This window comes from Prionailurus viverrinus, chromosome B2 (genome assembly GCF_022837055.1).
Source record: "Prionailurus viverrinus isolate Anna chromosome B2, UM_Priviv_1.0, whole genome shotgun sequence".
In the NCBI taxonomy this organism is placed as follows: Eukaryota; Metazoa; Chordata; class Mammalia; order Carnivora; family Felidae; genus Prionailurus; species Prionailurus viverrinus.
This window is the reverse complement of record NC_062565.1, coordinates 25,570,181-25,582,665: the sequence shown is the minus strand read 5'-3', so window position 1 is coordinate 25,582,665 and position 12,485 is coordinate 25,570,181. Positions and strand designations below refer to the sequence as shown.

General features: G+C 41.7%; 1 protein-coding gene across 2 annotated transcripts in view; it reads left to right on the top strand.

The window, feature by feature from the left end:
- Positions 1-12,485, top strand: part of WRNIP1 (WRN helicase interacting protein 1) — a 25,132-nt gene extending 12,647 nt beyond the window's left edge. The window contains exons 4-7 of one of the 2 annotated variants that reach the window (XM_047859233.1): positions 5,507-5,736; positions 10,239-10,394; positions 11,090-11,169; positions 11,751-12,485. In XM_047859233.1, coding sequence (XP_047715189.1) covers positions 5,507-5,736; positions 10,239-10,394; positions 11,090-11,169; positions 11,751-12,026 — 742 coding nt within the window. In that variant the 3' untranslated portion in view covers positions 12,027-12,485. The remainder of the gene's footprint in view (positions 1-5,506; positions 5,737-10,238; positions 10,395-11,089; positions 11,170-11,750) is intronic. The other variant, XM_047859234.1, reaches the window with a different exon arrangement.

The following is a 12,485-nucleotide window of genomic DNA, read 5'->3' as shown; positions in this document are numbered from 1 at the left end:
TCTTACCTTAAACCTCACGAATCAACCTCCACTAGCTTCAGACTTTTCTCCTGCAACTTCCTTACCTCTCTTAGCTGTCACAGAACTGAAGAGAGGGTCTGGCTCTATTAATTTCCTTCAAGAACTTCTCCTTTGAGTTGATAATTTGGCTAACTCTTTAGGGTAAGAGGCCTAGCTTTTGGCCTGTCTTGGCTTTCAACATGTCTTCCTCACTAAGCTCAATCATTTCTGGTTTTTAAAGTGAGAGACATGCAACTCTTCCTTTCAGCTGAACACCGAGAGGCTACTATAGGGTTATTAATTGGCCTGATTTCAGTATTGTTGTGTCTCAGGGAATAGGGCATCCTGAGGACGAGAGATACAGGAATGGCTGGTAGGTGGAGCAGTCAGAACTCAAATATTTATCAGCCAATAAATTCTCTGTCTTATGTGGGTGTGGTTTGTGGCACCCCAAAACAATTATAGAGTAGTAACATCAGAGATCACTAATCATATAGATAACAAATAATAATGAAAAAGTTTTAATATTGCAAGGATTATCAAAATCTGACCTAGAGACATGAAGTGAGCAATTGCTGTTGGAAAATGACACCAATAGATTTACTCCATGTAGGCTGGCCACAGACCTTCCAATTTGTTTAAAAAAAAAAAAGTGTAGAGTCTGTGAAGTGCAGTCAGAAGCACTGTAAGGGAAATGTGCCTGTACTCAGTTTAGAAGGGATCTAGGAGCAAGTGAAGCGAGTTACTTTCACTTAGTACCAGGTTAAAATGCTACTGGTGAGGGGCACCTGGGTGACTCAGTCAGGTAAGCATTTGACTTCGGCTCAGGTATGATCTCTTGGTTTGTGAGTTCGAGCCCCGAATCAGTCTCTGTGCTGACAGCTCAGAGCCTGGAACCTGCTTCAGATTCTCTCTCTCTCTCTCTCTCTCTCTCTCTCTCTCTTTCTGCCCCTCCTCTGCTCATGCTCTCTCACTCTCAAGAATAAACATTAAGAACAATTTTTTTAATGCTACTGGTGAGTATTAACATTCTAATCTTTTTCTGTGTTCCTTTGTATGAGAACAACACTTTTAATTTGTAAAGGATTAGGAAAAAAAGATTCTCATCTAAAACTTAGCAGTAGTGCCCTTTTTTTAAAAAATTTTTTCTTGTTTGTTTATTTTTGAGAGGAAGAGAGCACAGGCTGAGCTATCAGCACAGACCCTGACGTGGGGCTTAAACTCACGAGCCATGACATTATGACCTGAACCAAAGTCGGATGTTTACCGGACTGAGCCACCCAGGCACCCCAGCAGTAGTGCCTTTTAACCAGATCTATACACCACATTTATCAGGAATACATTTTGAAAATATAATTGACCCCTGAACAACATGAGTTGGAACTACGTGGGTCCATTTATACACAGATTTCTTACAGTAGAGTACTGTAAATGGATTTTCTAAATAACCTTTCTCTAGCTTTATTGTAAGAATACAGTATGTAATAAGGATGACATAAAATATGTGTTAATTGACTTTTTGTTATTGGTAAGGCTTCTGTCAACAGTAAACTATAGGTAGTTATGTTTTGGGAGACTCCAAAGTTTTATGCAAATGTTTTTTGTGTTGGGGGTCATTGCCCCCTAACCCCCACATTGTTGAAGGATCAGCTGTTCCTGTGCCCCAGGGATGGGGGGGGGGGGGGTCTGTCCCTGGAGATTTTAGAATCACGAAATCTGTGGTTAGATACATACATCTGTATTTTAGGATAGTTCTCTGTAATCTGATGGACATCCCTGGTTGAGGACCACTGTTAGGCAATTGTTACCCTGACCATGGAATGTTCCCTTTTCTTTAGTGAAAGATTCACAGAGTATTGTTTTATAACTTAGGGAGAGAGTTTAACTGAACCATACATATTTTTTTTTGTTCTGCCATGAAATAACAGGTACATTTTCACTTATTTCACTCCTCCTCCAACTTAAACATCCCACCATCTAAAAAGAATTCTCCAAATCTCAGTATCAACCACCAGGGAAACAGTGTACAGAAAGATTCAGGCCCTTGGAGAAAAAAGGAAAGGAGGAAGTTGTCTTTGCAGCTTGCTTCCCATTCCTGCTAAGACCAAAGTATTTTTCTTCATTTAGAGAAATGAGGCTAAATCTTTTATTTCTACATCTGTAAACTGGAAATATCTTTTCCAATGCACTTATTTTAACCATTTTTTAAATTATGGAACAGTGTTTTACAATATAATTTATTATCTATTTCTTAGGAGGATACTGTGAAAGTTCAGACACTCTATCCCCAAAGTAGATTTTGCCTTATTTAATTCCGTTCTAACTTGGAAAGTTACTTCCAAATGGAAAACATTTTATAGGTTTATGCTTAAATTTTAAAATAACATCTTTGGACTAGGAGCATTCTTTCAAGATAATTTGTACAATAGTTACTATCTGCTAAGGAGTTTTGCAAATCTCAGTATAAATATTCCTTATTTCATTGTTCTTGGCATGAGCACCCTCATGTGGTCCCTCTTCTAAGATCACAAGATATTTTAACACATTTTATTACTCTTCAGAACCAAGGTAGTGTAAATTGGGGTTCAAGATATATTGGAGGATAGATAGAACTTTTTGAACATCTGTACAGTGTTCTTAATGGCAAATTTCCATTAGGTAATTTGCTTGTGTGACCATTGTGAGTGCCTTCAGCAGTCGCCTTTTATTACTTGAACAGAGTTGCTGACAGATTCATTTGTGTTTAAAAATACTCATCATTTTGGACAGGGGTGAAATTTGGAATGTGGAACATACCAAGGGGGAGAAAGAATGGAGCAGTGGGAGCCTGGGTGAAAGCTCTCAGCTCTGGTTTTACTGTAGTAGCTCTCTCACTCCCTGTGATGCCAAACGTGATTTAAAAGGATACCAATAGAATAACTCAGACTTTAAATAAGAGTTTAAAAATTAAAGGAAGGATCCTATTTTCTAACCACATAAAATACCCATTTAAAGGCCCATTTACATTATGCTGTTTATATATCTATGGAGCAGTTTGCTAGTTGGCTTCTTTCATAATTATTAAGGCCTGCTTGCTGACTGTATGAGGACCAATGGAAATGGGGCAGGATAGTCAATGCTGGGGTATATAAGGACACCCATCTTTTTTCTGTCCCCAAAGCACTTCATGCCACTAAATATATGTAGTGGACAAATTCATAGCAAGAGGATATGTGCCAAAATACTAATATTAAGGTAGGTAGGTAGGCAGTAGGTAACTTTCATTCCTTTCTCTGTCTCTTTTTCAAGTTTTATGTACTATACATTTTGTAAAAAAAAAAATAATATTCAGAGTTCTGAATAGCTTGTTTTTCAAAATATTATATAATTGTTAAAGATGCAAACTATAGTATGATCTCAGTTTTGTTTTAAAATTTAGATACAAAGTTGATGGTTGCATGGGTAGATGGATCATAAAGGAAATTCAGCATAATACCTAGTAGCTATTATCTCTAGGTGGCGCAGAAAAGGGTTTTGTTGTTGTTTTAATGTTTTTTCATATGTTACAATTTTTAAAAAATAAACATTTCACTGTGAGATTGTGGGAAGAAATTGAAATGAGTCCATTCATTGTGCAGATATTGAATGTCTGTTCTCCATCAAGCACTAGGGATGTAAGAAAAGAATAAAACATAATTCCTGTCCTTGAGGCCTCAACATTTAGTGGAGATAGATGACAAATGTGATCAACAAATGGCCCAACTCCATTGGACTGATGGCTCAGTCAGTTAGGATTGATTAGAGCTCCTGCTTTACTCTTTTTCCTTCCTGTAAATGATCTTGTGGGCTCTTTGTTGCTAGGAAGCTTTCCAAAGAGGTAGAAGGCTTTGCTTTTGTTAGTTCTGAGGCTGAAATTAGATGTTCAGGCAATTTTGTTGCCTCTACCCCCTCCCCCCACCTCTACCCCCTCCCCCCAATACACACACATGTGTGCACACACACAAAGACAATGTGCTGTAACCAGGCCCCAGGAGTGCCCTTCCCTCTACCACACTCACTCTGTTAGTCCCTCCTAACACATTTTCTTTAGTATGTGTTGTCTGTCGTTTTCTTCCAGACCATCTAGAATCTGCTAAACAGTGTATGTTTGAGAAATGCTTCCTTGGCTTTACAAAGTGCCAGTGGGCCTTGTGTATGTTTTGAGTATCTGTCTGGTGAGGAAAGGAGGAGGTTGGATTTCTAAACTGTAACCATGACTCTGGGGCCCAGGCAGCTAGCTGTCAGGAGTCTGATTAGAGAGTCATTTCATTATCAAGCTAAGACAAAACAGGTGCCTTATGTGTGGTGAGAGATGAGAAAGTGGAAGTCTTGGCTTTGATAAAGATGGGGTGAGATGAGGCAGTCTTTAAGATGTTAGAAACATCTTTTAGTGAATGAAATGCAACTTGGTGTTATTCAAGCTATTCACCAAAGTGAAGTAGTAGGTGATGGGTGTATGATAAGGAATTATGCATGGGCCTTCATAGACAAGCTGGGTCCCCTTTCATGGACTGAACCCCCCTCCCCACCATCCCTCCTTGACCCAGCCCAGTAGGTGCCTGTGCACGGTTTTCCAAGTAGCTGATTTGGACAGTCCTAATCAGCTTATTAATTACTAGAGACATTTTCAGCTGAAAGTTGGCAGTGACATGGGGGAGCTGTAACTTTGAAAAATTATTTTTTGTTTTGCAAATGTGCAGCTAACAGCTATCCAAGAATTAGGACCCTTCTAGGTAACTAAATATGTGAGATATTTTGTCTAACTAGAAATAGAAAAGTTTACTGAATTAGACTTGACAGTAAATCCTAATTAGACCTGTATGCAGGTCCACATTTAGAAATGTGATGGTAGGTGCCTGACCTAAGGTCTTACAGCCAAGTTCTGTCAGAGTCTTCTGTTAGATACCCAGGCTAGTGACCTCTCTGCTACTCTGTGTAGGCTTTATGTAATTAATACCTAACTCTTGGAAGCACGCCCCAGGCCAGAATCCCAGAGGCCTGCTTCTAGTGCCTGTGTCCAAAGTAGCTGGGAACCTGATGTGTTTGTAAAATGAGGGAATTGAACTGCATGATTTGATGCTGGCCCTGCCCTGTTTGGAAAGTGATCTGAGCACACCTGTCTCGTCAGGTTGGGGACTGTGTTTGAAGTATGTTTTCTGTACACTATAGTGAAGTCCTGGTGTTCCTGTGTTTTTCACTTTTCTGTAGGATAGAACCAGAGAGACCACATATCTTTCCATGTCTCTGTCATACATGGCTTATATGTGTGTGCTTACACAGTAAAATAATCGTGACTCAAGGTCAGTTCTCCGTCTAGGTAATGCTTAACATTGTTGACAACATGAGTTAGGGAGAGAGGGCAGAAGCCTTGAACCTAACTAAAGTAGCTTTTTAGTGACCTTGCTAAGACACAGCAGTTCTGTAAGAAGTACTACAGAATAAGTGCAGAACATGAAAGTGGTAGTAACTAACCATGCTTGTGTTGCAGGCCATCCGTGTTCATAGAGGATAAAGCAGTAGACACTCTGGCTTATCTTAGTGATGGGGACGCCCGAGCTGGATTGAACGGACTGCAGCTGGCAGTGCTGGCCAGGTTAAGCTCTAGGAAGATGTTTTGTAAGAAGAGTGGGCAAACCTATTCTCCTAGTAGAGTTCTGATCACTGAAAATGATGTGAAGGAAGGCCTCCAGCAATCTCATATTTTATATGACCGAGCAGGTAAGTAACCGAAATGTGAAAAGAGGGAAACTTTAATGAAATACGTTGTGTCCATATACTCACATCCCAGGCTTCTGACTTTCAGCTGAGTTCAAAACATGAACTTGATTCTCAGTTGGATCTCCATATTGGTAATTGAATTAAACCTCCAACTCAGAGCCTGATTTCAAAGACCTAGCTTCCTGACCTTTCTTGTGAGAGGCACAGAACAGAAGCTGTCCTGATAAGAATTGAGAGCTTTCATGTTTGAAATTGCAGGCTTCAAACTTTCCTTATAAGGTAGGTTGGTATTTTTCCATTACTCTCTGGTATAGTGCCTTTTAGAATACCAAGTATTTTTGAAAGCCCCTACATTCACAGTTGATAGTAATTTTTGTGATCATTTATAGTGGCAGTAAATAACAAGAGGACTTTTGCAATAAGTGACTTATTTCTATTAGTTTAATGAGAATTAAAATGGTTAATTTCTAGAGTCTCAACTAAAAATGAAGTTAAATGGATCTTGATGTGATGCTTTTAGTTTAATAGCTTTTTTAAAATACTAATTTTGCTGTGTACACTTTTCTGTTTTTATAGCACTGCATTTACAGTTACCAGATTTGAAAAAAGTATTAAATGTCATAAGCACAGCACAGTCATATCTTTTGGTAAAAGAAATGGATGGTGAAGATAGCATACAGTAGATTAGGCTGGACTCTGGGGCTTGTGTATTTGTGTGATTCTGGATAGAATCATATTGTAATAACTGGAATAATTTCCATACCTTTAAAAGCTATGCCAGAAAAAGAAGCTGAGAATTGAACATTCTAGATATCATGTAGGCAGTAGTACCTTGTCTAAAATATTTCCAAATGCTTTTTGATGATGGAGAATACTTCTTACTGGTTAGAGAAGGGAGGTGGAAGAGCTTAAATGACTTTTGGTTCCAGGCACTGCCTCCTGTTGAGTTGAACAGAAAACCGTGTGACTTTGGGGAAATGACAGAAGCTCTTCAGCCTTAGTGTGCCTCAAGTGATTGGGGTGGGGATGGGGGGTGCTAATAAGCACTGTGGACATATTAGTAAGGACTCCTTAGAGGCATTTAACAAATAACCCTGTCTACTTTCTGATGTGAACGTGCCTCTTGGCAGGACCTCTCCTAGCAGAGCTCAGAGATCCCAGGTCGCCAGCTATCTGTGCTCCTGAATGTCATATGAATGCTTAGAAAACCTGAAAGGTAAAGCATTCTAGTCTTGGAACTTTGCTTTACTTTTGACCAAATACAAGAATTGGGGACACGAACAAAAGTTTAAATTTTAAGAGGCAAAAATATTCCCACGTACTGGACTCTCCATTGTTGGTGTTCCAACAACAGGAGTTCTCTCCCTGCTTGTACATGTCCTAAAGGAGATTCTTCATTTTGACTGGATGGATTGGAACTATTTTTTCACATTTTATCAGACTGTCATTTAAAAACCAAAAAGCTACTGGGGCGCCTGGGTGGCGCAGTCGGTTAAGCGTCCGACTTCAGCCAGGTCATGATCTCGCGGTCCGTGAGTTCGAGCCCCGCGTCAGGCTCTGGGCTGATGGCTCAGAGCCTGGAGCCTGTTTCCGATTCTGTGTCTCCCTCTCTCTCTGCCCCTCCCCCGCTCATGCTCTGTCTCTCTCTGTCCCAAAAATAAATAAACGTTGAAAAAAAAAATTAAAAAAAATAAATAAATAAAATAAAAAAATAAAAACCAAAAAGCTACCATTAAACATAACATTAACTAGCATTGAATATTTAAGTATCTTGTACACATTGTCTTTTTTTTTTAATTCTCACAGTTACCATAGGAGGTAGTTATTATATTCCCCATTTTACAGATAACAAAGCTTGCCTTAGTTCACAAAACAAGCGGTAAAACTCATTCTTAACTCCAGGTGCCAGACTGGTTCCTAGGACTGTGTCCTTCCCCACTCCAGCCCCACCCTGAGGTCACCAGTTTCCCACTAGAGTACACTCACACAGTAACACACACTCACGTGAGTACACTCACACCCATACACACACAGTGGATGTCAGACATGTCATAGGGTTTCTACTTCTTAGGGCTCATATTCCATTCAGGGGAGCCATGCACAATGGGGACCACTTTCTCTGTGGCTCTTGTGCTGCCCCAGGAAGGACTGGGGACAGTAGGAGGCTGCCTGGGGTCGGGCCTTGAGAAACCACACATTCTACAAGTCAATCCTTAATGTGACCATCCCTCCCCTCCCCCCACCTCCAGCATACTCCACTGTAGCGTAACATCACAACCATGGATCTGTAGACGCTCATACAGTTCATATCCTAGAGAATTGTTCTCTTCCAAGCTGTGTTCCATAAATAGGGATGATCGAAGCATTGCCCTGGAAACCTGCTAGCTTATACTCTTGGGCCTTTTTATAACTCTGGTGAGACAAAAATCCCCACCCCCACGATTTTAATTATTTCTTTTAATGTCATCTAGTGTATAGCTACTCACATGTAGGATCCAGTAACTAGCTCAGATATTTCTGCATCAGAGTAAAGAAACTTCCAAATGAGAACAAATTCTCTGCCTTGCATTAAGGTCAGGATTCTACATAAATAACTTGAAATTTTAGGTTAAAAAGTGGTATATGATAAAAGCAAAAATGAAAGCTAGCCTAGAGCGGTATCTAATGCTTACATGTTTCTGGAGTGCTTACTGCATACCAGGCATACATTAAGACTCAATCCTATGAACCACGTAATCTTCTAATCCCCACATTACAACTGAGAAGCCTGAGGTATGGAGAGGATCAGTAACTTGCCCGTGGTCATGGCTAGTAAGTATGGCACTCAAACCCAGGCTGCCTGACTTTAGAGCTCATGCTCTTAACTGTATTTACCTTTCAGCGTTGACCTGCAGTAAAGGCATGAGAAAGTGAGTAATGTTTGTGTCAGGGAGATTCATTGCCGTCTTCTCATTTACATTTGACAGAAAGTGAAGCAGAAGTGGCTTCTTTCATCTCCCATATATCCATGAAACGGTCAGGTCTATGAATGAGGGGTGTGCCAGAACCTTGTGGAGTTCACCCAGAACATTCTCACAGCCAGTCTCCGTGACATTGTGACTTAGCTGAGGAAGCCGTGAGCTAGAGGACAACTCTGCTTGTCCACAGAAATCTGGTGGCTGAGCTGAAACCATTGATCTGCCTTCTTCCTGAACAGGAGGTGCTCAGGTCCCTGCAGTTAGCCTCTTGGGTCTTTCCTCCTTGACAGGCCAGCATCTTGTCCCATGAAAGCCATAAAGGCCAAGTATTGTCTTACCAGCATGGTCAGATGCTGGGACTTGTTCCCGGGGGTCAAATGCTATGCAGAGCAGGTCATGATCTCACTGTCCACATTGGTGCTTGCTTGGAAGGGCTAATACTAATAAGAATAACCCCCCTGCTCTCTCTCAGGAAGAGGCTGCCCTCTCCTCGAACATAAGGAAGAGATGATGGTCAGAAAATCGCTTAATGTGTGCAAATACAAATATTTAGATAAAATTTTCTCTTCTTAAATATGTTTTTTAAAACCACATTTCACTGATTTGTTTACATGTGAATGCTGGGTGAAAAGTGGGAGGAGACCAAGTGATGAGGGCAAGGGACTACAGTGCTTTCCCGGTGAGAGCTGCCATTCCATGTGTCTGCCCTTCTGGGATCCTACCACATGGGTGTCCCAAACCAGATTTAAATGACCACAGCCTTCAGATACCAGAAAGGCAGCTGAAAAGGACACTGAGGGACAAAAGGGCTGTAACAGCTGTCCTTGCCACTTGACTCTCCATCCTAATGGCTACAACCAGACCCAGGGTCAGTTTTCCTCAAAATGACAGGGGGGCACATGGTAGAACTGGAACATCAGAATCCCTCTCTTTCCTCGCTTGGCTGTGGCAGTCCAGTGGGGCCCCGGAGAACCACCTCTCCTCGCCTGGTCTGTGCTCCCTCGCCGCATGGACAGCACAGGTTCTGCGGCAGCCTACTTCTCTGAGTGGACCAGGTTACCAGACAGCCCCACCGGCCGTACGGGAACTGCATGGGTCTGCTCCATGCCCATGGCATTGCACCCTCCCGCCAAGCAGCTTGAGGATGGCTGTCAGATCTCACTCTCCCCAGGCTTTCCTGGGTCCTTCCTTATCCAGGCTTCCTTAAAATCAACCCAGTGAAGGGGTGCCTGGGTGGCTTGGTCGGTTAAGCGTCCGACTTCGGCTCAGGTCATGATCTTGCGGTCCGTGAGTTCGAGCCCCGCGTCGGGCTCTGTGCTGACAGCTCAGAGCCTGGAACCTGCTTCAGATTCTGTGTCTCCCTCTCTCTCTGCCCCTCCCCCATTCATGCGCTCTCTCTGTCTCAAAAATAAATAAACGTTAAAAAAATAAAAAAAAAAAAATCAACCCAGTGAAGCAAACCTATGGCTCAGATGACCCTCCTGTGAGCATTGTGTGTTCCCACTTCTGGCCCACAGTTGAGCAAGTACTTTTTGTGGTGTCTAGGAGAAGAGCATTACAACTGCATCTCTGCACTTCATAAGTCAATGAGGGGCTCAGACCAGAGTGCCTCCCTCTACTGGCTCGCACGCATGCTTGAAGGAGGAGAGGATCCGCTGTATGTGGCAAGGAGGCTTGTGAGGTTTGCCAGTGAGGACATAGGTGAGTGTTCTGGGAAGGACCCGGACCCTGGTGTTCACAAAGGATGGGGTTGCATGTTGTTGGGGGCAGGAATGCTGCTGCTTTTTGGCCTAAGAATTTCTTGGTATGATGTGGACAGGTAAGGAGAAGATAAGAAGACAAGTGTGGACTCACTGGTTTATTTCTTGGCATTGAGTGTGTACTTTTGAGTATCTATGTTCCTAAAGTCATCAGTTTCCTCTTCAGTAGTGATTTTCCTAACATGAGTATTGAAATAAAATATTTTAAATGCTTTGCAGTCACGTGTTCAGGTTTTCAGTGGACACCTCCTGAAACAAATGGAAGGTTCTAGACACTAAAGAAAAAGATTAGAAAAGCTTTACTTTTCTTTGATGTTAGTAGATGTTTTGGTTTTCATGTGTCTGTCCTTGTGACTGTGTCTGCATGGCCTTTGTTCCTCATGTTTGTTGTATATACTTCCTTTTCCTACTAGATGTAGTTTTTATCCATGAGGAAACACTTTACCACTCAGTAAATATTCCTTGAATAAGCTAATGAGATCAGAGAAAAGTCTGTCCATTTTGCTAAATGGGATTTTTTGGTCAACAAAGTCCACAGGCAGTGGTGGTCTCTAGTCGCAGCAGCTCGCTGACTGGCCTGGGTGGGAGTGTGCACTGTGACTTAAACTTTCCTCTGTCTTTCTGTGTGTGTGACAGGTCTGGCAGACCCATCTGCGTTAACACAAGCAGTTGCTGCCTACCAAGGCTGTCATTTTATAGGCATGCCCGAATGTGAGGTAAAGTCATCAGCCAGTTCTTTGTAAATCAGTTCCTTTCTCTTGTGCTGTGTCCCTTTGTGGATTTGAACATCCATTCTACCGTCCCCTTTAATGTGTGAGCCCACTGAGGAAGCTGCTTGGCTTTTTAACTCTCATTTTGGAAGCTTAGACACTAGAGAGAGAGGAGACCTTAGGTGTCAACAGCAGAAACTTTTTAGTAGTCCTGGTTTTGGAGGAAGTGCTCAGGGTTTCCTGGGGGCAGAAGTGTTGAAACAGCTGAACAGGAAGTTTCTGTAAGTTCACCCACAAACAGAGCAGCTTCATATTTATCTGTTTTCTACGTTGGGATTTTAACAACAAAAAAATCATTTAGTAGAAAGTTCTGTTTAACAAAAAAAAAGGATATCATTGGTCTAGTTCACCTCGCGCCTCCTGTAGGAATTTCTTCCCATCACAGTTGGTTTTCTGGGCTGTAGGCAAAAAAGGGGGTAATAAAAGCATGGTGGGAATCTTTTCAGAGTTAACTAGAGATGTCATAAAATATTCCACAAGACAAACTTTCTGGCACCTTCATAATAAATGTTTCCTTCTTGCCGTAGGTGCTTCTGGCCCAGTGTGTAGTCTATTTTGCCAGAGCCCCAAAGTCCATTGAGGTGTACAGCGCCTACAACAACGTCAAAGCCTGCCTGCGAAACCACCAGGGGCCTCTGCCCCCCGTCCCACTGCACCTGAGGAACGCGCCCACCAGGCTGATGAAGGATTTGGGCTACGGCAAGGGCTACAAGTACAACCCCATGTACAGTGAGCCTGTGGATCAAGAGTACCTGCCAGAAGAATTGAGAGGAGTCGATTTCTTTAAGCAGAGGCGATGCTGACTCTTGTAGGCTTTGATGGCAGAAGGATGTGTCTGTTTTTTAGGGAGAGAAAGAGTAACTGGATTGTGAAGTTGGTTGCCTGGTGGAAGTTCAGAGAGACCAACATTTTGTGCCAGAAATGTCAGAGTTCTTAGGTGGAGGCACATGTACTTCAACTAAATGTGTAACATTGAAATTGTGTTCATTTGCACTCTGTGCAATGGTTATGCTTATGAAAATATCTGGCAGCTTTGTGCAATGAATTAATGTTATAAGGAATTATCTATTTTGTCATAGTATTTAAGTCATAATGTCATTTCAGAATTCAGTTCTGTAGGATTTTTTTCCTTTAAAAGATGTATATTCAGGGTAGTTTGAATTGGTAAAAAAAAATGTAATTGTGATTTAATACTGCATAGTGTTTTGGGTATTTTTTTTATATGCAAAGGTCTTATGAGCCAATAAAACTATTTCAAAGTA